The sequence below is a fragment of the Mustela putorius genome, unplaced genomic scaffold (genome assembly GCF_011764305.1).
Source record: "Mustela putorius furo isolate JIRA1106 unplaced genomic scaffold, ASM1176430v1.1 tig00000083_pilon_pilon_pilon, whole genome shotgun sequence".
NCBI classification, from domain to species: Eukaryota; Metazoa; Chordata; class Mammalia; order Carnivora; family Mustelidae; genus Mustela; species Mustela putorius.
The window spans coordinates 22,566,347-22,592,379 of record NW_025421273.1 but is presented as its reverse complement, the minus strand read 5'-3'; the positions used below and the strand labels follow the sequence as shown (position 1 = coordinate 22,592,379).

The 26,033-nt window shown below is 40.1% G+C and overlaps 1 protein-coding gene across 1 annotated transcript in view; it reads left to right on the top strand.

The window, feature by feature from the left end:
- Window positions 1-26,033, top strand: part of TAPT1 (transmembrane anterior posterior transformation 1) — a 59,129-nt gene that overhangs the window by 11,780 nt on the left and 21,316 nt on the right. The window contains exons 2-3 of the mRNA XM_045075880.1: window positions 1,382-1,512; window positions 16,023-16,141. Of these exons, the coding sequence (XP_044931815.1) occupies window positions 1,382-1,512; window positions 16,023-16,141 (250 nt within the window). The remainder of the gene's footprint in view (window positions 1-1,381; window positions 1,513-16,022; window positions 16,142-26,033) is intronic.

The following is a 26,033-nucleotide window of genomic DNA, read 5'->3' as shown; positions in this document are numbered from 1 at the left end:
CTGCCCAGCATGAGGCTGGAGTGGGTGGAAGTCTGCTTTTCTCTCCGTCTGTTTCAATCCCTAGATAACTCTCATGGTATCACTAACTCTCCAGAGAGATGACAAATCTGGAATTTAAAGAAATGTATGCACGCATGTGTGTGTTTTTTTGTGTAATATAACCTCTCTACATGAGTAGACCATTTGGCCTGATGCTCAGAGAACTAGCCATCTGTTCAGTGCTGGAGGAAGTAAGCTGTTTTAGGCCCACCAGGAGGTAGTAAGTCTCCTTCCAGGTCTCCCTGAGGGCTTTTCAAGGGTGTTTCTGACACTAGACTCTTCCCCATACCTGCAGACTTTAAATCCTGGTACTCACCTAAGATGCCCTCCATGAGTCAGTACTCATAAATGAAAGTCCACTTTCCCTCTTGGTCATTTTTTGGAGGGAACACCAACACTGTATTTAGTAAAAGGACTACAAGAGCCAGCAGAGCCGAGGACAAATTGAGACCTTTGGTATCCTGACTTCTGGAAGAGGGCTTGGCCTCCTGGGGAGTAAAAATAGGAAGGTAATGGGAATCAGGGCTCCAGAAAAGTCAGTTAGGTGATGGGCTCTCAGGGAAGTGTGACATTTTCGAAGGGGTTGGAGCTTCAGCTTCTTATCCCTAAGACTCCCCGTTATAGCCCAGGGGAAAGTACTTAACCTCCTTTGGCCTTATTTTCATTTGAGACAAGATGATTCTGGGTGAATTTGTTTTGGAGAAACAGAGAAAAGAGGGGGATAAACCCAAGGAAAGGGAAGTCTTTCAGATCTTGTTGAGGTTCTACTTTGTATGATTTAGTATGATGATTATCCTGTGGTAAGCCTTCACCTAGGGAACTGTCATTATTTAGATACTTATGCAGGATCTCTGAGGCTGAAGAAAGAAGTATATCAATACAGTTCACCCAGGTTGGTTTTTGGACCTGAGCAATGCCTGTTCAGGTGACTTGTCTCTCTTTTAGCATATGTAGAATCATATATATGGGTACAGACATACACATTTATCCATTTTATATATACCTGATCTTTATTCTCTCATATCTACCAGTCCAGGTCCTATATCACCTATAAGACCCAAGACTGGGCTCTTGTACAGTTTTGTAACTATTCTGGCTCATGGTAATCATTCCTTTTATATTCCTGTGGCATTTTCCCTTTATACCACACAGAGTAGCAATTTTGTCAATAACATTTGCTGATCATTTGTATGTAGCTGTTTAGTGCTCGGCACAGAATTATAGATTGCTTTGTTTTATTCTCTTTTTGTTTTATATATGTGTTATCTACAGCCCCAGCTAGCATGTAAGTTTCTTGATAAATACTGTTCTTTTTGTTTTGTGTCATTTTCTTTTCCTGTAGAGCTTTCATTGTTGAGGTTCCTCAGTGCTGAACTAACAAGAGGGTACTTCCTTGAACATAATGAGGCCAAGTATACAGAAAGAAGAGAAAGAGTATACACTTGTATGCGAATACCAAGAGAATTGGAAAAGGTACTATTTTTTTTTCTATTACAAGACATTATTTTGAAAGTTATGTTAACATGTTAATTATATGAAAGTAAATTGTCAACAGCTTGAGTTGAGTTTTTAAAATATTGGAAATAGGGGCGCCTGGGTAGCTCATCGGTTAAAGCCTCTGCTTTCGGCTCGGGTCTTGATCTCAGGGTCCTGGGATTGAGCCCTGCGTCGGGCTCTCTGCTCAGCAGGGAGCCTGCTTCCTCTCTCTCTCTCTCTCTGCCTGCCTCTCTGCCCACTTGTGATCTCTGTCTCTGTCAAATAAATAAATAAAATCTTTTAAAAAAAATTCAAAAGGGCGCCTGGGTGGCTCAGTGGGTTAAGCCGCTACCTTCGGCTCAGCTCATGATCTCAGGGTCTTGGGATCGAGTCCCACATCTGGCTCTCTGCTCAGCAGGGAGCCTGCTTCCCTCTCTCTCTCTCTCTCTCTCTCTCTCTCTCTGCCTGTCTCTCTGTCAAATAAATAAACCTTTAAAACAAAATTCAAAAAAAATATTGGAAATAATATGATCATATGTAATTAAATATATTGGGAGTAGGAATTCCTATCCAGGAAGAGGCTTTAAAACTTGTATTTTAAGTGTAAGTAAGATCCAGTGTTTCTTAACTTTGCTGTTTGTTAAACTTACCATATTTCCACTTGTGTGCCAGCCAGGTCAGTTTTTTCAAGGAATTAATCTCTACCTACTCCTTTAGTTCTCATCAGTTTTATTGTACTAGGAGCAGTATATTTTCCATTCAGCATGACAAATTATTTAATTTCAACCCTTTTAAAGCTTTTAATTTCTCAGAAAGCCCTCCTATTTAAAAACACAAATGACAGTCTATTCAAAGAAAAAGACGATTCATTGCATCTTTGCCACAGAAAACCTCACATCCTAGGGACAGCGTATCCACAGCAGCACTGGATCTAAGCACACTTCCCATGGTTGTCTCAGTCTGGCAAGACCAGTCAGATAGGGCAGGAGGCCACTCTTTTCCCTCTGCATTGCTGAAGTTGGTACATCTGAGCAATTCCAAGATTTCTCACTAGAAAGGAAGAAATATTATTAAGAAATAATTCAGCTTTGGCTGAATTATCAGTATCAGAATCAGTATCAGAACACGGTTTTGTACTTTTATAGTAACATAAAACTTTTAATAATTTGATCAGTTCCTTAAAATCTTACTTTCTGTTGGAGTGGCTGTCAGAGGAGTTGCTGTTTAGCTCAGTCAGAGTGTTCTATGGTAACAAGAGGGGCGGGAGACATTGAGGAGTGAGGACCCAGTGGGTCGGGCTCATGGTCTTTTACTTCCAACAGTCCATCTGTGTGGTACAGGGGAGGGAGGCAGCTATAGAGGGACAGTTTGAAAAGTGTTGCTTCACATGGGTTCTTGACGGCAGGTTACCTGCTGCAGTTTTAGGGCGTTCTGTGTTAAGGGAGGGAGGGATGAGAGCAAACACGGACTGGAGAGAGAGCCGTCATGGCCGTGAGACAACGGTTGCCTGTGGTCGGGATCATTACCGGTGCTTAGTTATGATTGTGTGGCTGCTTCTCTAGGGAGGCTCTGGTTCCAATGAAGAGTCAAGGCCTGGTTGGTGAGAGGGAGGAGTGTGGGAGTGCTCTCAGCACCACTGCTCCCCCAGTGCAGCAGCACCTCAATTTTCTATGTTGGAATTTATTTGAGAATTTGGCCAGGGATGGGGGGTAATGTTTCTTTTGCTTGCCAGTAATAATAATAGTATTATTAATTCTTATGTCTTTCTTAAACACATTAACTTATTTTCTGAGCTCACTTTTTCTTTCCAGTGATAAGCCAAGTAGAGAAGTGTGAGGATACACTGCAGAAGGAATTGGAGGGAGGTTGGCTGGGGCCTGTATCTTTGTACAGGACAGTGCCAGCCACAGTCAGCTTTTACCCACCTGGTCTCTTTGAGGGAAGATTTTTCTCTCACCTCTCTGGACAGTTGTGGATTCCCATTTTCCTCTGGAGAGTGCACAGAGATTTGCCTTCAGTCCTCAGCCAAACTGTGGACGCACCCAGGGGATTTCTTCAAAGCAAGAGGTGTGTGTCTGGCCCCTTTTACTACCCCTTATGTGGCAGAAATGATGAACAGCAGCCACAGCCCTCATGATGGTGAGCTCGTCAGAGGCTGGGTCAATACACACATCCTTCTGTTGTCTGTACCAACCACACTGACATGCTAAGCAGTTCCTTAGTAGATTTTTCACAGAAACTTGTGAGCATTTCAAGTTTGTTATTGTGAGTGTTCTCTTCTAGGGAAGATGCCTGCAAGTCTTGATAAGACGTCAGTATAAACCAAACTGTTTTTCAAACCATGCTGTATTGGGTGCCTGGGTGGCTCAGTGGGTTGAAGCCTCTACCTTTGGCTCAGGTCATGATCCCAGGGTTCTAGGATCGAGCTCCGCACTGGGTTCTCTGCTCAGTGGGGAGCCTGCTTCCTCCTCTCTCTCTGCCTGCCTCTCTGCCTACTTGTGATTGCTGTCTGTCAAATAAAAAAAAATCTTTAAAAAAAAAAAAAACCGGGGCACCTTGATGGCTTAGTGGGTTAAGCCTCTGCCTTCAGCCCAGGTCATGATCTCAGGGTCCTGGGATCGAGCCGCATCGGGCTCTCTACTCGGCAGGGAGCCTGCTTCTGCCTCTCTCTCTCTCTCTCTCTCTCTCTGCCTACTTGTGATCTCTCTTTCTGTGTCAAATAAATTAATAAAATCTTAAAAAAAAAAATGCTGTATTAAGGGACCACTGATGGGATGAGTAACCAATGAGGTAGGTTGCTGTCAATTAGGATTTTTTTTTTTCCAAAGAAAAAAATGGAAAATTATCAGAGTGCATTGCATGTACAAGAGGAAGCTTTTAGTCATAAAGCTTTGGTTTTATTTGTTTGTATTTAAGAGGTATAACATCAGAAAAGTTGAATTAACAGTGCTCATGCATAATTGTAATAATTTTCTAATCCTGTTTCCTATTACAGAGGCTTTTGCTTTGGGCCTGTTTAGGGAAATTTAATTTATTCTCTTAGAACAACACTTCAGAAGCTTTATTGATTAAAATGTACAGAAAGGTGGCGCATTTTTCAGTTTAGAGCGATTTCTTCTTACTGTCTCAGAGTAAGTGAAATGTAGAGGAAAGCAGAGTTCGATTTCAGTTTAATTACAGGTGTAAATATCTCCTAACAGGGTGAGTTCCCCCTGGTGTCTCCCAGACCTTTATGTGGTGAGTAGGGTTTCACTAGGCTTTTATTATAAGAGTTGGGGGGCTATCTAGATGTTCATGTCAGTAAATTTGCTGTCTGATTGATAATACCTAATATATTAATACCTTTCCCTGATGTAGAATATAACATACTTTTAATGTAAAACGCTGTATTCTTTTTTTTCTTGTTTTTTGGTAAATGCTATGATATTTTCATGTAGCCTTTTCAGGAGGAGAAACTTGACGATTAAAGAGCACTTTGCTTCTACAAAGGTTGCACAAGCTATAAAACACATAATTAGTGTTTATACTTTCAGGTCAAGAAAGTGGTCATCTGAGTATCTTTTAATGTAAAAAAAATTCCAGAATTTTTGTGTAATTTTCTCAGTGGTAAAACATATACTTGGCATTCAAAACAGGTAAATTGCTTATATATTCAAAATAGTATTTCCAGTACTACTAGTGCCAGAGGAAATACCATTATTTAGAGGAAATACTGTTATTTGGAGAAAATAATAGTATTTCCTCTGCCACTTTTTTCACATTTGAACTTCTCATTCTGATGTGAAGGGATAAAATTTTGGAGTGTTTTTTTGACCTTGGGGAGCATTTCTTTTTTTCCGTCACAAATCCCTTTCTGCCTGCACCCACATCCCCCTTGGGTTCTCTTCCTGGATCTGTTACTCACTGTGTGTGATCTGTGTGGGGGCTGTATTGTTTTCTTTGTACAGCAGAGGATTCTGAACTACACTTTCTCTGCAGTCTAAACAGAGACACAGGATAGTGCAGTGGTCAAGGGCATGAACTCTAAAGCCATTCTGCCCAGATTTGCACCTCCACTCCACCATTTATTAGCTGCAAGGCCTTGAGCCGTTCACTTCTTTCCATTTGCCTTAGTTTTTTCATCTGTATGTTAATTATGGGGTGAGCCCTTTATAAATGTTTTAAAATATTTTATAGTCATCACCTCAGCAATTTGGGGAATGCCCTGCCCTAGGAGAACAAGAGAAATTTGGAAAGGTTTCTTGTCTCCAGGTTGCATTCCAGAGGGTGTCTCCTCACAAGAGGGGTAGCTGTCATCTGAGGCATCCCTGTACAGCAAGGGATGACTGGGAGGGGTCTGGTTCCCATGGCTCCCCCATGTCCCACTTTGATCTAATGTTAGACTTGTAATTTTCCTGCTTCACTTGCTGCTAAATTTGACTTTTCTAACCCAGCAATGGATGTGCTTTTCTGACTCTCTGCCTTCTTGGGTTGTTGACCACAGGCATTTTGGGGGAGAACTCTTGTCTTCCCTCTGTCTTTGTAACCATGCTGTCTTAGAGTAAACTGTGTGTGTTTCATGAAGGATTCGCTGATGGTCAAAAGAGAGTACAGCCTATCACCCTGAAATTTTCTGTCAGGCCCTCTAGAGCCTGGTCTCAGCAGGCACATGACTTGGAACATATGATTAGGTCAGACAACAACAGTTTAGAAACTTTGTGAACTCAGGACAGGATCACCAGTTTCTTAGAAAATTCCTGGTAAGTGCTCACTGGCCCCTAGCCTGATTTGACTCGTCCATTTTATCCAAGCTACTTAAATATTTATTTACATCACAGGCACTTTTAATGAGTTAGCATTCCATTTCCCTCCAAGCCTCATGCGATACCTGTTCTCGTTGAGGCCCATTTTTGCCATCTGTCCCGACATGGCAGTCATGTTGATGTTTGTGCTGCATTTTGACCCCATGGGAACAATACCCTTGTCAAGAGCTAATTTTGTCATCTGTGTGAATCCCAAACTGCAGGAAATAGGAAGGAAATGCTTGCCAAAGTAGTCTTCAAAATTCCCGAATACACTCAAACACCAATTTGGAGAACTACACATCACTTACTCACTTATTTTTTATTTTTCTCAGTCAGTTTTGAGTACCAGTTTTGAGTACTCCAGGCACTTCGGCAGTATACAAGTGCAGAACTTACCTCCAGACTTGCGAAGGTAATGCATTGCAAGGTAACAAGTAAAGGAGGTTGATTTTGCACCCGCATTTTTAGGGCTTGGGGATGTGCTAGGAAGATCCAGAGATGGGAAACTGTTAGGGACAGGAAAGGACAGGTACACTGGGAGGAGAGGCCGAGTCCAGGTAACTGTGAGTGGTCAGACTAAGCAGTGCAAACTAGCTTTGGGAGGATTTCTTAGGAATGCTTTTACCTGCATCTGTGACAGACTACCTAACAGTGGCTTAAACAGGTTTGAAAAGTTTTTTGACAAGTCTAGAGAAGGGAGATCACTTTTGTTCCAGCTGATTAATGAAGCCAGTCTGGACTCAGAATCCTTTTTATGTTTCCATTTTGCCATCATTGGTAAATTGGCTTTCAGTCCTCTTGCTTGTTGCCTTTTAATAGAAAGATGACAGCTGCGACCTCAGGCGATGCCTCTGCATTATCACCCAAAAGAAGAGGAGACAGTGCCACCACTTGAATGTCCCTTTTATAAAGAATTAGAAGCTTTCCCAGATGTGCTCCTGCACACTTCCTTTTGTGTGTGTCTTATTGGCCAGAGTGAGTTCCACAGGCATCCCCAGCTGCCTAGGAGACTAAGGGCAGTGGATGTAATACTTCTCCAATAAAGGAAATGACAGATCGAGAATGGTGATTGGGTTAGTCACCCCTCACAGCTCTGCTTCTGAAAAATTCAAATAGCGATGATCAACATAGATTAGCAATAAGAGAAGCAAAAAAGGCTCAAGATCTTTCCATGTGCCTAATCTTTCTTTGGATTAAAATAAATTGATTTATCTATTTTACCTCTTAAGGAAAAAGTGTGTTAGATACATGTCAGGGGTAGGTTGTGATTATTAAGAAGACTTTTATAAAAATTCCTTCCTTTCCATTACTTCCATATGTTTATGTAACTGCTTGTCATAAAAGGTAGAACTAAAACAAAAATATATACATATATATATTTTTTAAAGATTTTATTTATTTGACAGACAGATCACAAGTAGGCGTGGGGGGTGGAACAGGCTCCCTGCTGAGCAGAGAGCCCGATGCGGGGCTCGATCCGAGGGCCCTGGGATCATGACCCAAGCCGAAGGCAGAGGCCTTAACCCACTGAGCTACCCAGGCACCCCAAAACAAAAATATATTTTTAACTTCTCCTTACCTTGTAATTTTCTGCTTTTTGGCATTTTTTTCATTTCGTTCTTACCATAGTTATTTAATACTTTTTTTTCAAAAATGAAACTCAACCTCTTAGTCTTCAGTGGAACTGCTTTGTTGTCTTAAGAATCTAGTAAATTTGGGGACGCCTGGGTGGTTCAGTTGGTTGGGCATCTGCCTTCAGCTCAGGTCATGATCCCAGGGTTCTGGGATCAAGTCCCACATCGGACTCCCTGCTTGGCAGGGACCTGCTTCTCCTTCTGCGTGCTGCTCCTCCTGTTTGTGTGCACGTACACGCTTGCTCTCTCTCTCTCTCTGACAAATAAAATGAATAAAATCTTAAAAAATCTAGTAAATTTTCCTAAGCTTTAAATTTGTTGGGTGTTAAGTATTGCTGTGGGTATAGACTGTTGTTATTTTTCCACATAGACTATTGCTGTTATTGAAATGGACAAAGTTTACCATGATACAGGAAATTGGGGTTCAAGATTCAGTAATGTTAACTTTTCTTCTCAGCTCTGCAGGTGATAGGCTAGTGGCCTGATCAAGGCATTGAACTTCCCTAGGCTTTGACTTTCTTTGTCAGAGACTATGTGGTTGGACTGGGACATCTTGAGAGAGCTGATAGTCCATGACTCTGAATGAGTTTGCATGTGAGGAGCAGAGGAAACAGGAGCAAATGGGAAGCTTCACAAAAAGGGAAATTGTACTTACCTAGGGGAGGAACTTAGAGTTGCTTTCTTGAGGGTTCAGGGTCGGGGGTAGGGGAGGTAGTATTTGGAAAAAATAATTCACAAGTCATTTTCAAAACAATGAATTTATTCAAAATATCACAGAAAGGCTTTTCATTGTTTCTGTGTGAGTGTGTATAAACAAAAGATAGTCACAGCCATCATTTCACCTTTATTTCAGGAAAAACAGTCCTGGGATTTCATGGTGAAACTGTATTGAGAACTTACCCAGACCCACGTGTATGGCAGCAATTTCTTGGGCATCCTGCTCAGTTGCTAATTTCAAGGAAGTGAGTTTGGGGAATCATTCCCCTCAGTTCTTCTTATGATGCAACTCTTGTCTGTGACAATCCCTGACTCAAAAGTCCTACCACAAGCCTGCTCAGAAGTCAGAAAATCATGGGGATCTGCATTTCTCAGAATCTAGCATCTGGGCAGCCTAGGCCGATATTCCTCCAGTTCTGAGGTTTATTACCCCCTGCTTGGAATCAGAGGCCTGACTCTGCAACAGTCTTAGCCTTTCTTAACTCTCTTGGAGGACAGGGCCCGTTTAACAACAGCACCAGCAGCCCTCTCCAGAAGTGGGACTTGGAGGTGATGGGGGAGCAGCCCGGCATCCAGGGCCTCATGGCCTGGGACCCCGCTACCTGTTGGACATATAGGACCCATGCGGAGGTTCTAGGACAACCAGCCGAAGACTTTAGGCTCTACCCCATTCACTGATGTAGTTAAAACATAGCTTGTGAACTTGGCACCATGGGCTTGTGTTTATCTTTTTGAATCAGTAACTTACTTCTCTTGTGTTAGCGTTGGAAAGAGTTTTAAATCTCTTTTCTTCCCTCTTTCCATTGTGCTGTAGCAGACCATTATCCTTCTTCTCTGTCTCGCTGCTTACTCAGCCTGCTGTAGTGTGCTGATCACTCCCTAAAAAAGGAGGTTTGAGCTGAGAAGTGGTGTGGTGGTGTGATCATGGCCGGCAGCAGCTGCCACACCTCTGTTCCTCAGCATGACTCGCAGATGTGCCTTAGGTCCTCAGGGCATGCCCAGCCCACTGCAGCGCTGTTTGCTTTTTGCAAATGTCAAGTCATGGTCCCTGCCTCAAGGTTTGGTGGGAGTATTCAAGAAATTAATGTTGGCCAAGTGCTTACAGTATAACGGTATTTGACATGACTGTAAAAGAAGCAAGAAAAATCCAAGGACCTTTCCATGTATATAGTCTTTCTACAAATTAAAATCTTTAATTTATTTCTTTATTTGCCTCTTAAGAAATTTATTCCTTATGTTAAAATACATGTCAGGTGTAGATTGTGATTATTATGAAGGCTTTCATCCATATTACTTTGTTTTCTGCGGTTACATACTTATACGCATTGTTGCTTGTTATAAAGGCCCCTGCGTCCCGGTAATCATTGTTTGCCTCTTCCTGGAGTACAGACTTCTTGAGGGTATGAATTTTTGAATTCAGGTGAATAAAACTTATTATAGGGATGACCTTGAAGCAGTAATTGCTTTCAAAGTCAGTCATTTGTAAACTTTAAATTTATAAAGTATTCTCCTAAGAATGTTAATCCTTTCTTCTAATAATGGATCTCTGCATGTGGGTTTGTTAAGAACTCCTGGAACACGGGATAAAGGTATATGTTCCTTAGTAATTACTGAAGATGGTTTTTGTCCCTCTTCTATGTAATGATCACATTCTGGCCACACAGCCTCCCGCTCACGCTGCACCTGAGCATGCTCTTCTCTTTGTTTGAATTTCTGTTCCTTCTTACTGCCTGCCAAAATCTAGTGCCCTCTTATCTCCTCTGTGGGAGTACTTTGCTAACTCTGTTCCTCCTCCTCTGGGTGCACGGTCCCCAGTTTCACCCCTGTTCCTGCCCACCCTGCCCAGACTTCATTTCTTCTCCAGTGTCTCTGGAACACATCATTCACCAGCACTTACTGCACGGTCTGTCCAGCTTACTAGATTATAAATTCTTGGGGGAAGATATCCTTCCTAATGACCTTTAATCCCCAGTATAGAATTGAGCCAGATGTGGTCTCTGCTCTTTCAGGAGACCTGAGCTTTGTAAATTGTGAGACCAGATTAAAAAAGGGAAACACTGCTTCCTGCTTTGCTCCAGGTCAGCCAGCCCCCACCAGTGGGTGCTGTGTGATGGTCATGGTGGAGGAGATGGTATTCAGAATTGCCAAGAGATGGTTTGTGTAATTCATAGAGGCATATTCCACAATTGTGCTATTTTAACTTTAGCCATAAAATTTTATTCATTTTGAAATCTCAAAAGGAAGACAGGGTATTTTGTTAAAAATGGACAGATTTTTAAAAGGTTAAGAAACCCTGCTTCATTCTCCAGGGAGAGAGGTTGGTGTTTTTATTTATTTCTTTTGAGGTGAGTCACTTTCAAATGATGAAGAGTCATAGTACTAGATCCAAAATGAATGTGGGAAGAGTTGGTTGTAGAAATGTTCACTAGCCTGTGATGTTTCGTGGAGCACCTAATAGAATCAGTGCCATTTTGTAGTTTTCTTAACATTGAAGTTCAGATGTTTAAACCTATGTTAAATCTTTTTTTTCTTTTCTTTCTTTCTTTTTTTTTTTTTAAATATGTATAAGGGGCATCTGGTGACTCAGTGGATTAAGCCTCTGCCTTCGGCTCAGGTCATGATCTCAGGATCCTGGGAACGAGCCCCACATTGGGCTCTCTGCTCAGCGGGGAGTCTGCTTCCCCCTCCTCTGTCTCCCTCTCTGCCTACTTGTGATCTCTCACTCTGTCAAATAAATAAATAAAATCTTTAAAAATATATATGTATAAGGCCAAATCCAGTAGCAGGGTTGAGGCTGGAAGGATGAGTAACAGGTGTCATAATAGAAACAGTGCTTCCATTTTCAGAGTTGTGTCTTCTGCAGGCTGAAGTCTGACCCTGCCTCTGCTGCTCACAAACCAGGCAGGCTCTTGAATCTCACTGCAGAGCAGGGGTGAGAGGGTGCTTCTTGCCTCTCAGAGTGGAGGGGAGGATAGACTGAGACCGTGGGCACAGTGCCCAGGTGCACTGCACAGTACCTGTACAACTTGCGAAGTCCTTCCGGACGAGAGCTCCTGCAAGACAGAAAGGCCAGCTGACATTTCTGTCCTTTTGGTGTTTCTAATTACAGGTTTTTTTAATTCTAAAGAGTCACAAGAGCTATCTTATTAATTAAGCAGATTATTTTGAAATAATTATTTGCCCATGTAAATTTTAAGAAATCCCTACTCTGAGAATGAATTTTAAGAGAAGTATTCTCAAATTGAATATCTGCAGTTTGTGTCTCAGTGTTTTTCGTTCATTTTTGTACAAAGAGCTTCCTAGTGTGCTCTTACTCTGAAATTCTCCGCAAAGCTCCCTGTAGCCATTTTGAACTGTCTTCACTGCCCATGTGGCTGCCCATGAAGGAACCTGTTTTTTCAGACAGTGAGTTACCACCCTACATTGGGTTGAGAATTTAGTGAGACCGGCATTGTTTTATAAAGGGGAAGTAGAAAATAATCAACCTGTATTCCACAGACTAAAAGTTAATCTTACTTTGGTGAAATCTTTCTTTTGGGTTTTTGCCTGTATATAAATGCTTTGAGTTTTTTGAAAACATAGAGTGTTTTTCTCTTGGTGAATCCTGGTTAGAGCTTGAATCCTCCTAATTGGGTAGTTTGCTTCTTTACAAGACTTTGACTTTTTTTTTCTTTTCTAAGACTCTGGTTTTCTTAAAATAGTGGTCAGACATTTTACTCAGCTATCATAGTCTGCCACATGAGAGCTGCACAATATTTAAGAGAAAAGGAGGAAGAACTCAAAGACAAGTGTTAGCCCTAGGAAGGTTTCCCACAGAAGGGTGTACAGCATTGTGTCTTCTTCCACCCTGCGAGAATGCACAGACTGGAGGAGCAAAAGCCATAAATTCCAGTGTTTGATTTTTCTTGAAATATTTTCATCATGCTTTGTCATGCATAGTAACTGAAGGTGTGAAAGTACATATTATGCCCATAATATACACCCAAAGCTTTTAGTTCTTAGTAGCTTATTTTCAAAGTTAGCAATAAATCTAAATATGTGAAATTTATTTGCCTTTTATAAGTTTGATTCATTAAATATCTGTTTGCATTTTTTATGACACTAGGCAAATTAGCAAGCGTTAGCACAAAGATAATTGTGTTAACCCCCATGCCTGGTAAAAGTAGGGGTAAGTCTCTTTGCTCTGGGGAAACTGCTTTAGAGAGAGAGTGCAGGGCCTGGGGTCAGGCAGACTCGGGCTTGAACGCCAGCCAGTTTCTTTACTCTGACCCCCAGCCTTGGGCAGGCAGGCATTCAGCTTCAGAGCTGTGGTTTCCTCAGGTGTCAACTAGGGATAGTAATAACTGCCTCAAAGAGCTGTCAGGAAGGTTAAGTAGCAGGCTCTTCCACCATGTTGGGAAGATGGAGCACAGAAGCCACTGCTGTCCAGCCCCTCCAAACTTGGGCGGTTTGGGGGTGGCGTGGGGTTCACATGAATTAACTGAGAGATGCCCATGTGGTGTCCTGCAGGCTGTCCGGCTCATCCTGCACCTGGCATGGTATCTTTACCTTTTTCAAGAATGAATGTTTTTATGGATCCATCTTGTTCACTTTATTAGAGATTTTCTTACTCTCATCTGTAACGGATTTACAGGATCTGGTGCCTTATGAGGAAGGACACCATTCTGAGCAGCAGGCACTCAGTCAAGTCCACGCTCCCACATTTCCAAACCCTGAAAGACATTTCTGTTGCTTTTCTTGTGTGTTGTGTCTTCTCACTACACGAGTGCTTTCTCTCTACCCAGCTGCAGTGTCCACAAACCACAGCCACTTGCTTTCCCTCCAGTTTTATGTGCCAGTCTATTACACTGATGGCTCCACACCATCCACGGTCAGCATCCCATGTGAGATTATTGCTTGCCCACTTAGTTTGCTGGGCTACTTTAAAGTGTGTGAAGAGGAGGGCCCGGTAGACTTCTGTTACCACTGTGCACCATGAACAATGAGAATATGGATTCTAAGCCAAAGAAAGATAGCTGTATTATTCTTCTTTAAGGGAGAGATTTAGTTTCCATAATTTCTTTCCTCTGCTCTTGCTCTGCTTCTTCCTCTGGAAGCCTCTTCCTTCTCCTGCCCAGTCTGCCCTCTCTCCATGTGGCAGTCGCCCTCATCTTCCCAGATGTCTTTATGGGTCTCCTCTGGAGCTTTTTCTAGATCTCCCCATTTTGGTTTGGCCATTCTCTCTCTAGGGCTCCCCTGTTCATTGAAAACTTAGTTCTGTCATAGCAGCAGTCTCTGTGTGGGTGGCTCTGTGCTAAAATGTGAATGAGCTTAGTGAGTGCGGAAACCCCATCCTGGTGTCCTGCCTGGCTTTTTGCCTGCTGGGCTGAGCATGTTACTTGGCCCATCTTAGCAGCTTTGTAGATGTTGGGTGAATGAGTAATGTGCTCATCCCCAGGGGAAGGTCAGGAGAAAGACAAAACCACTTACTCTCCTTCCCAGTATGTGATCCCTTATTGCATACACTCTGAGATACCTTCTGGGATGTGCAGGGTTCTATTAGTTTCTGACTTAGTGCAGCCAGCAGTCCACCAGAAACAGGGAAAGGCTTCTTGGTGACAGGGGAGTAACAAATATGGGCCACCAGCTTTCTGTGGACCATGCTGTCTTCTGCAACACTCCTTTGTATGTAGAACAAGGAATCAGATACAGGACTTTAGCTATGCTGGTGACAGACAGGATGCCTGACTGGCCAGCAGCCTTGGAGGGAAGACTAATGTGGTTTGTAGCATATGACTTGGTACTTTTGTTGGTCTTTGTAGTGAATCCAAATTGTTTTTTAAAAAAACCTCTTAGGTTCAGGGCGCCTGGGTAGCTCAGTGGGTTAAGCCACTGCCTTCGCTTCGGGTCATGATCTCAGGGTCTTGGGATCGAGTCCCACGTTGGGCTCTCTGCTCAGCAGGGAGCCTGCTTCCCCCCCCCCCTCTCTCTGCCTGCCTCTCTGTCTACTTGTGATTTCTCTAGGTCAAATAAATAAATAAATAAATCTTCTTAAAAAAAGCTCTTAGGTTCTCTATATTCTGATTGAGAAATCTGGCCCATACATGTACATACTCTTTTGAGACATTCTTGCAAAAAGTTAATAAAATGTGTCCTTTCTTTTAAAGGTTTGCTGGGGCTGCTGTCACAAAGTGCTGCAGACCAGGCAGCTTAAACCACAGAAAATTTTCTCACAGTTCTGGAGGCTGGGAATCCAGATCATGATGCCAACAGTGTTGATTTCCTTCGAGGCCTCTTTCCTTGGGCTTATAGAAGGTGTCTTCTCCCTGTGTCTTTGTATCATCTTTCCTCTGTCCCTATCTGTGTCCAGATTTCCTCATCTAATAAGGACACAAATCACATTCGGTTAGGACTCACTCTAATGACTTCATTTTAATTTAATTACCTCTTTCAAGAACCTGTATCCAAACATGGTCCACATTCTGAGGTACTGGTGGTTAAGACTTCAACATAGGAATTTTGGGTGGACATAATTCTGTCCATAACATTGTGGATTTTAACTACTTAATAAATTTGTGTAGGACACTGCATTGCCTGAGGTTACATGGAGTGTTTTGTGGGAGGGCACGTAGAACACACCATGTTTGTGTATCAGACATAGAGAAAGTCATTGCTCTTCCAGTAGCAGAGTGTGGTAGCATGGGTGTGGCAACTTGCCCAAGCCATCAAAAGACTCCATCCTCCTGTGAAATACAGTCCTGCATTTAATGGGACAAAGGTATAATTTTACAGGAAAATAGGAAGGACGGGACAAGTGCACAAAAAAGGGGAAGAGGTACAAACGCTAGCAGCTATTCCTCCAATTAATAATGCCTTCTGAGTACAGCAAAATTAAGTGCACATGAAATTACGTTAAAATTAGTAATCATTTTATACATCTGTGGCATAAAGACACTATTTGAAGCATCTTTCTCAGTCTTTCCTGTCCATGAAGCACTCTGATACATAGAGACAGCAAAGTCCTTGAGAGTCGTGAAAGGTTCTAGCTGAAAGATTTTCTACAGTATCTTTACAGTTTGAGGAAGTCCATATGAGGTGTTTCAGAGCTGTGGTTGAGGGCAGATTATCTCTTGAGTAATTGACTTTTCTGGGTGGTAAACCAAAGGCTCTGGGAGAAGAACTACAAACTTGCACTTTGAAGAGGACTTTTCATTAAATGTGGCACATGTACCCCGTCCAGTGACTAACTTGTTATTCACATAGCTAAGTTACGAGGAAAGAATCCCCAACATTGTTTAGAAATTCCTCTTTTGAAATCTTCATCAACAGTTATTTAGAGAATATTTATTTTACGTTTTGTTTTTTTGTTTTCTTCTCTTTTTTTAAAATCCAGCTCATGGTTTTTGGAATCTTTCTGTGCCTGGATGCATTTCTGTATGTGTTCACCCTGCTTCCTTTAAGAGTTTTCCTGGCACTATTCAGGCTCTTCACTCTGCCTTGCTATGGCTTAAGGTAAGTTTAAGATCGTGAGCATTTCAAATGTTTAAATTATTTTTGCTACTCATAAAAGTAGTATTTTACTACTTGTAGTTGTTAAAGTAAATAGTCACTTGGATAGATTTTGCAGAATAGGGGTAATTTATACAGTTTCATTCATACTTTGGCCTTAATGCATGAACTAATGCTGTTTATCTTTTTAATGAATATTATATAATGTACTTATATAATATTTGTACTTTTTCCATGCATATGTTTTTTCCAAATGGTTTTGAACTAGAACTTTGCTTTGGCCAGTACAGTAATATTAATCATGCAGGCGGCCACATAGAAGAGTGGGAAGGCATGGGGACTAAGAGCCAAGGACCCGGTAGCTACTATGCTACTCACCTAGTATATTTGTGTTCGTGAAGTCCCTTGACCTCTGAGGCATCGTCTTGGGTTCTGGGCTGGGAGTTCAGAATCTCCTAAGGAGCTCTTACTTGAGGAGCTCCTCTTCTTCTCATTTAAGAATCACTGTCTTAGTGGCCTGGGGAGCCTTAGTTAAAGACTTCCGATGAGACTCCTTCTGATTTGTGAATGCAGAACACTCAAGAAAACCATTGGCCTGGTGGGAAGGCTAAGATAGCCCAGCCTGGCATTGATTAGCTGGTGAGGTGTGGGCAGCTGTTTAACTTCTCTATTCTCTAAGCCTGTTTCCACATCACAGTAAAAAGGGGATGTTGAGAGCCTAGCCTAGTCTACCACAAAGATGGGAGGTGTAAAAAGAATACCCAGCAGGGTGCCTATTCACAGTAGACCAGAACAAATATTAGTTTCCTTCCTTTTTTTTATCAAAACTAGGAACAGGAAGATGAAAATGTTAAGCTTACATGAATCTTAATGCTTTATTGGTCTTGAGGTTAGAAGTTTGGGTTTTACAGTTTTCTTTTTTTGTACAGACATGTCAACATGTCTCCACTCTGTGGAGTCATTCTCTAGTATATTATTTTACAGTTCTTAGGATAGTTGCCCAAATGACATTTCTCACATGGATCACTTTTCTAGACGCATTTCATTCTGAAAAAGTTTTAAAATGCTGAAGTGCACAATAATAAGTAACCTCATTTAACTATAAAGTAGGTGATTATTTTTTGGTATATGAAAATATAATTAATGTAATTATCAATGACTTAACCATGGAAACTGAGGTAAAATATTGATGGTCAATATACAAAATTATGTGTTGAGTTTTTTAAATGACTAAAGTCTTAGAAGATTCTCTTTTAAAGTGGTAAATGGCATATACTTAATACTTACTAAGCAGTGAATAACATACAGTCCCTTTAGAAGTAAACCTTAAACAGTTTCAATAGGGAAGAAATCCTTGCAATATAAATTGGAAGAATTTATGGTCGTGATGATCATATTATGAAAAGAGAAAAATTCTTTGCTGGATTACGTGGAGTAAAACAATGGTCATCAACCATGATCACATCACTGTTCTTTGTGATACTTGACATGCTGTAGCCCTGCCTACCAGAATGAGAGAATTATGTGGCATATTTTATTAATTACATGTTAGTCAAGTGGAAGGCTTTTAGGGATATAATCATCAGCTTTAGGATAGTCAAGTATATATACCTTTGGGAGAATTTTTAATGCTGTATTCTTAGTAGCAAACCTTTTTTTTTTAAGACATCTGTAGCATGATACTTTTAACATTAACAAAGCCAAATCTCATATATTTTTTTCTTTTATCACTGGGGGCTCAATAAAATTATGGTTATTTTAGTTTTGAGAAAACCAGAGAAAGTATCTAATAAGACATCACTAACTATAAATCTTCATGTGGACTGCATAGCCTAGATGGACACATAGAAATTTGGATAGAGCCATGTGAAGCTACCAGACATAAAATAACTAATGCCACATAGAGGTGTTCACATCTGCACTGTGAGCTAAATTAACTTTTTAGTTATTCTTGGATCAACAGTGTGCTCTAGCCTATCTCTAAGTGAATGGCTTTCAAAGACAGAGGGTATTACATATGGCTGTTGGCATGATGAGATAAAACATTATAGGGAAATATATCCTAAGAACTCTCTTCTAAAGTGGGTCCTTCCCTGGGTATGTTAGTACACAGTGGTTGCTCATTGAATGAGGGACAGCGGTGATTTGTCAGTGTTTCCGAAGTTCCTTTTTAGGCTCTGTTTGAAGACCCATCTGGTTATTGTACAAGACATGTAGAACTGTGTCATTTTGAGTGTTCCTTGTCACTGGGGAGAAGCAGGGCACCCAAATCGTATGAGAGAAGTCTTTCAGTGTTTGTTCTGAAAACTAAAAGGGATGCTGCACAGAACTGCCACACTTCGGGCCTCGCCTCCCATTTGCTTTGTTGTGAGTGTCCGATGGATCCTGGAGCCAACCTTTTCTAGATATTTTAAGATTTTTTTTTTTTTTTTTTTTTTTTTAGCTATAAAGTAGAGGTGGTTGCTTTTGTATATTACTTTAAAATACTTTCAGTCTAAATTGAGTAGCGTTTCAAAACAAAATTAAAATGTGTTCTATTGTCAAGGTTTTAGAGCTAAAATGACACCAGAGGGCAGTGTGTCACCCCACATGTAAGACGGTTCCCTTGTCCTATGAAAACCATTCGTGCTATTTCTGCAGTTTGGACCAACTGAACAATTACATTTTAGGCGGTCACTGATAAATATATGATGTGTATATATAATGTGGAATGCAGTTAAAATTACATAATAGAACTTTAGGAACTTTCTATATTCTGTGCAAGTGTAGGCCAGAATACACAGAATGTGAAAATACTGCCTTACTGTCTTAGTATTAAGTATGCTTTATCAAAACTGAGTAATCTGTGCTTAGAGTAGTGTGCATTGCAATTTATAGTTTCCTAGAGAGCAGTTTAGAAAATGGTGTCTTTTTGAGCATTATTTTTAAAACTACCAAATTTGAAGTGCTTAAAACTTGAACTATAACGAGAAATATTATAGTAATAAAGCTATTACTAATATTATGTCTAAGACCTTTTCAATATTTTAGGAATATAAAAATACATTTATTTTAACAAAATTATTATTTAGAAATAGCCAAAATCTGCCTTCTTATACCTTTTCTTTCAACATTCTCTACTTCCATTAAAGGTTGATTTGTCTCACCTGTAGCTGTGCTATGTTCCATCTTTTTCAGCAAGCAAAAAGTGCTCTTTCCTTCAGTCTGACTTTTATTTTTTCAAAGGGATAGAAAGAAATTAAAAGAAAAATAAAGAAGTCGATTGTGGGGTTTTTTTTTCTTCTTTTTTTTCTTATCGTTACATTCCTATATGTCTTTTTATAAGAAAGTCACTATGCTCCTACTCTCTTAGTTCTTTTTAATTATCCCCTCGAAAAGGGGGCAAAGGATATTTATCAGAGTAATCAAGATGCTGACATGAAAACCATGATCTTGCAGTGTCTAGTACTGTCCGTTTTCTTATGACATCAATAGTTGTGTCAAGTTGTAGCCTTCTTTCCATATTTGTGAGTAGAGTGCTTGCCTCTTCTGCTTGCAGAGTTGTGTCTGGTACAGCATGCATGAGTGGCTTTGGAAAACTGACAGCCTCCCAGAATTTCTGCTTTAGAATTTATTCTTTGGACCTATTTCTAAATATCCTGTAAACTTGCCATGGTTTTTGGGTTTGGCCACTTTTGACAACTTAGTACACAAGAACTCGGCCTTTCACTAAAGCTAAGTGCCAGAGGAATCCTGCTGGCCCTTAGGAGAACCCAGCATTCATTGTGACTACCCCACTGGCTGGCACTTGGCCAGCTTTGATCCTGTTAAAATATTGTTCATTTAAGAAGTTGGCAGGGTGATTGTTTTGACTTGGTAGGTGTGTTTGTGTTGCCTACAAAGAGTCACTGCTTCCATAAAAAATTTAATAATCTCAGGAATACTTATTTGAAAACCTTTTACTAATGAATTAACAATCTTGAAAAGTCTTCGCTCCCAGCTATTTTGTTGGAGACTAAAGTAAATAGAAAAATATATCCAGATTGTTTAAAAATAGATCCGTGTGTTTCTTCCCTCTTTTGCATTTAAGGTAGTATCATTATCTTGGAAAGATATCCAAGAAACTTGAATATTTTCAATGACATGGAAATCGGAATTAAATTTTGATTCATTTGATTCATTGTATGAGGTACGAGTGTTTCTTGGAAGAATGAAAATATTTCATTGTTTAGAAGAGTAGACTGCTCTGTATTATGTTAAAGAGGTATCAGACCTCATTTTTCCAAGTTTGCTTATAGAATAAATAAAATAACTAATTGTGGAAGTATTTTTTATTTACCTGGCATTTTTATGAATCTTCTCTGCTCAAACCTGTGACTTCACTTTGTGTTTTAGAATTCTCCATAACATTTGAGTTAAAAGTTGAGGGAGATTGTAGAGAAAACAGTGCTATCTGGTGCCAAGAACTGAGTTACTTTTGAAAACTTTGCTCAGATATTTTAGATGGTAATAAGTGTAGAGTAGGCTTAGGTAATAGATTCAATGTTTTTCTTTTACTATCAGAGCAAATAAAATCTGTACAAACAAATTTTCTGATCGCACTTTGGTTTTAGGCTTTAGAATGCTTACTTGAGGTTTTGTGGACTTATTTGTGTTAAAGAGGCAATAGTGTCTTTTTCCTCTGAGAGTTTACCCCACAGAAAGACTTTTATCTCTCAGAAGAATAGTGAATTTCAAATGCTTGAGAGTTTCTTAACCTGTTAGACTTCCTCTGTATGCCTTACTTCCTTCAAGATTTTCACCCAAAATTCACTTCACACACACACACACACACACACACACACACGATTTTTCTCTTCAACATAAACCTCAATTGTGCCCTAAATGGTTTAATATCACCCTATAACACGTGAAGGGAGAGCCCTTGGTGGCTTTCTTTGGGGAAACAAATATGTTTGCAATTTCCTCTTACCAGGGTTGATCTGCGTGGGAGATATGTAGAGAGCAGTATATTTGTTTTATTAGAGAGTCTTCATAAATCAGGTTTTGTTGTCCCCTGTTTCCTCACCATGGCACTCTAAGTAGCGTAGCAACATTACAACCTTCTCTCTTTCTTTCTCTCTCGTGAATCAGACCGAAGGGAGGAGCACTTTCACTTCCTTTATAGAATGGAATGTGGTGTCACAGGGACTCCTTGTGGTGAGTAAACCCTGATTTTTCCTTCTCTACTCTTGGCCAAATTGACATCCATGCAAACAGATAATATAATGGAAACAACAAAAACAGCGTAGGCAGACATAACCATTTAAATGAGAACGGACACCTGAGGAAAACGTGGTCTCTATCCTTACTTAGTCCTAAAGCTTTGTCCACATTTTTGCAAAATTTGACCATGATCTTACCTAATACAGAAAAATCACTCAATCAAATGATCTTCAATTACTCTTGCTGCTCTAGACCTTGAGAGCAAGTACTTTTTCTCTAATGCTGTAGCAGTCAACTGAGCTTATAATAAGTTCCTTCCATGTAAGCAGTTTTTATTTTGCATTACTCCATAGCTTTATTAAACCAGTTGGGTTTTTTCCTAGTATAGTCTGAAATTATTTTAAAGCCCAAACAAAGACTTTAATCATTCAGCCTCAGGACTTAGTAATTTTTCTACTATATGTTGGGGAAATTTAAGATTTAAAATACTGTTTTCTTTCTTTCTTTCTTTCTTTCTTTCTTTCTTTCTTTCTTTCTTTCTTTTAAAGATTTTATTTATTCATTTGACAGCACAAGCAAGGGGAGTGGGCAGATAGAGGAGAGGGAGAAGCAGGCTCCCCGCTGAGTAGGGAGCCAGATGCAGGGTTCAATCACAGGACCTTGGGCTCATGACCCAATCCGAAGACAGATGCTTAACCAACAGAGCCACCCAGACACCCCAAAAATACCATTTTCTAATTAAGGAAAACATCTTAATCTCAATACTTCATTTGAATTTACTTCAAGATTATAAAAGGACTTCTTTTTTTAAAATGGGAACCATATTGAATATTTTACTTTTTCTTACTTTACATTCTTTCATGTATACAACAAATAGTAAAAGTGTTAAAAGAGAAAGAAAAAAAGATTCAGTCTGTGTATTTTATAATGAAATATCTCATGCCGATAGCTTGACACATTTCTACACCAATTTGAAAATCAACCAGGCAGGGATTATCCCATTTTTCTTACACATCTATGTTGCCTTTTCTTTTTTCTTGATCTTTTTCTATGCTGCCAGTTTTTACTTTAATCTTAGCATGTTACCTCCTGCCACTGAGCAGGAGGAGGAAACCTAGTAGATCATCTCTGCCCACTGCATTGTTCTGTTCCCATGAATCTCCAAGCCCTTTGAAACAAGCAGTGCTTTAATTGACAATTGCGCATATCCAGTGGAAGTATTTGAATGACTAAGAGATGAAACTTAGAAATGAGAAAATGTGGTTTCTGTCTGAGTGGCTTAACATGAGAACTTAAAAAATATTTTAAGTTCCGCTGAATATCTTGTTTAATGTTAACTTGTCTTGCCATAACTCACAGCCAAACCTGTGAATTAGGTTAGTGGGTTTTTCACTTTGTCCAGTAGTTTATTCCACTTATTTATGTGTTCATGTGAGATGTCCAGCATTTGCAAAATGAATTGCTAGTAACTACCGTTTAACAGACGTTTATAAGGAAGAACTTGAATGTGAAACTGTTGTTTGACAGCCAATTCCAAGTTGATTGGCAGGCTGTAAATAAGCTTCTTATGGAGTTGGAAATGCTTATCAGATAGTCATCTAAAAATATCCTGACAGAGAAAACAAATACTGGGACTGGTTCAAGTTCTTTTAATCCTGCGAATTTATTTTGAGGTCAGGTCTTTTCTTACTCACAGATGCTACGAGAGATATAGATGTCTACTAAGGTGCCACCTTGGAAATAGTTTTTATTTTTGCAACCTTTTTTTACAGGGACGTTTATAGGAAAACAAGAGTCTGTTTCTTAGGAGTTCTGCTGCTTTTATTCTTTATTTGAATAATATTCCTTAAAATCAGAGTCATCTCTGGAGCAACCACTTTGGATGTTAGCAAAGGAGATTTTTGCCAGAGCAGGGAGCACACAGAGAGCCATGGATCCAGTGAAATATGGTCCTGTTTTTTTTTCTCTTTTTAGAAATGAAGAATAAAAATGAGCTGTCAGCACAGTGATGTTATATCATATTAAATTATACTGAAAGAGAAAGGGTACTGAGTTGTTTATTTAAAAGTTCTTTTAAAGAAAAGTCTCAAAAAACAAAAACAAACCAAAAAAAAAAAAAAAAAAAAGGAAAGTCTCAAATGGTAGATGGTAGTAATGAACATGTCTTCTAGAGCCAGACTGCCAAGGTTCAGATCCCCGCTCCTCCACCCCTTGATTTAATAACTGTCCAGCTGTGGGTACATTCCTGATTGCACCTTGCCTCATCTGTAAAACTGAGATGATCTATATAGTACCTTGCCCACAGGATTATTGTGAAAACTGAAATGAGTATATTCCAAGTGCCTAGAACCAGTGCCTGCCACATAGTAACTGAAAATTGTAGCATAAGGTGTTTGTAAAACTTTATTGTGGTTTTACAACCTGGTTTGATCCTAGGCAAGATAAAGCTAAATTAAAGTTGTTTCTGCTTGCTTGATTTTTAAATTTTTATCATCTTAGTTCAAAATGTGTCATACTGTGTTATTTGGGTATATCTATTTCCAATGTTTGTTAGCTCTAATTTGCAGCGATGTCTTGTAATTGATACACCCTTCCTTCATAGACACACATTATCACATTGACCCTTTGTTGTATATGTTTATGAAGACACACAATTGGATATGATATATATAAAAGCCCTTTGTCTCTTAAATAAAATTATTTTGGCTGAGATCACTTAACTAAATAGATGCCAGTCTGCTACCAAAAGCTCTAAGTATAGTTTTCTTTAATTAGTTATCAAAGTCACCTTAGTAATTAATGCAGATTAATTAATACTGCCCTACTTTGGGTACCTATCATTTTCTTTAATTCATAACGTGTGACCTATAGTTCCTAACTACAAAGGCCCACGCCTCTTGGTGATTTGTGGTATTTGGCATTTGCAGAGCTGCACCTGCACTTCAGAGGAAAAGTGGGCTGCTGTAGTCCATACTGATGCCAGCTTGTCCCTCTGCTGTCTCAGGACAGAGTCACACAGGCCAGCAGCCCAGAGTGTTCAGAATGCCTCCTCCTCTCATTGTTTGAATGAAAAACATGCTTCCCCCCACTCAACAAATGTACTATCTCTTCTGTTTTTAATTTTGTAGGGTGGGAGCAGAGAATTGCCTTGATGAGGGAATAACCCTAGGCAGAGATCTGTGTTCTGGGCTGGGTGTTTGGGAGACATAGGTGAAGATCCCTCTGGTTCCATGAGGAGAAACGGGCCAGCATCCACTTGGGTTGGGAGAGAGGAACAGCACTGGAGAAGAGTCAGGGGGACAGGCAAATGGTGCTGGAGATTGATCAACTTTGTCCTTGATGCAATTTTCCCCAAAATTTCAGCTGCTAAGAATAATTTTACTTGGTTTATCAGTTTATAATGCTGGTGTCAAGACATAGGGTCTGACATAGACAAATTCTGACCTGTCTTCCCATATGAACTCACTGGATCAGCCCAGTGTCTTCCCATCTACTTATAAACCTTTGTGGACTTAGTTCTCACAGAACTTACCTCTTTTCAGGATTTTTGCAGTATCCTGTATTTTTTCTGTGAACAGATCAATTTCATGTCTGACTAAAAACCATGTGTGTTGTGCACTGTGGAAAACAAGAATGAGGTTCTGTATCACCTGCTCACAGAGCTGCTATTGCAAGCCTCGTTTATAACTAACGTTTCACTGTTTTTGTAAAACAGTGTTTCAGGTAACAGTTTGGAAGACCTATCCTTGTTGAACCCTGCAAGGCTCTCTCGAGGAGAAGAGCCTTGATCTGAATGTGGACAGTGGTTAGGGAATAGAGAAGATGTGAAGACCTCAGAATGTCGAGATTCAGCTGGAAAATGAGCTCACCCCCTTAGGTAGTTGCTAGAACATTGTCACGATGGTGAGAATGAAGAGATTCTGTAACTCCTGAAGAAAGTGCTGGAGGCTTTTTATTGATTACATAAAAGCTTCCCAAACAGGAAATGGAGCATTTCCTGTCTTGAGGAATTCGCCTGCAGTAGAGCAAGCTGCTTTCCATTCCAGCCACAGGAGTTTCATATCTACTGAAAGAAATCATAAATTTCTGCTCTTCTTTGTAGTTTTTCTGTGTCTTAGTCAGATGTTTCCATGCACAATTTAGGTTTTGCTCTTCACACTCTGACCTTGAAGTGTAAGGGTGGAAACTTCTCCTTTTTCCCATCTAGTTTCTTCTGCTGGTCCAATAATTAGATTGTCATAAAACAGATTCACAGGGGAAAAATACAATTTCATACATACAGGAACTCATAAAAATAGGCAACTGAAGTGAGTAGGCAGGACACTTTTATACCTTTAAAACAAAGAGATAATAAATTTATGAAGAATTAACAAGATGGAGAAGTTTAGGGTTGGGATAGCAAATTAATAAAGAAGTGACAAGTGTTGTTTGTACAGCCTTCTCAGCCCTGAATTTCTTCTCTCTGGTGGTAAGGATGCCTTCTCTGCCCAGGGGAGGGTGCCATTCCCTAGGGAATTTAGCTCCCACTTTGAAGGGGACAGAAGAGGTCAGAGTGTCCTTCTTACACCAGCTGTTTCTTACATAATTTTAATTCAAAATAAGATGCCATAGTAGCATATTTTGAGGTGGACTGCCTTGAACCCTATCCTGAAGTAAGCAGTGGTTCTCCTAGTAGTAATTAGGAAAAAACTAGTTTCAGCTCCTGTCAAGC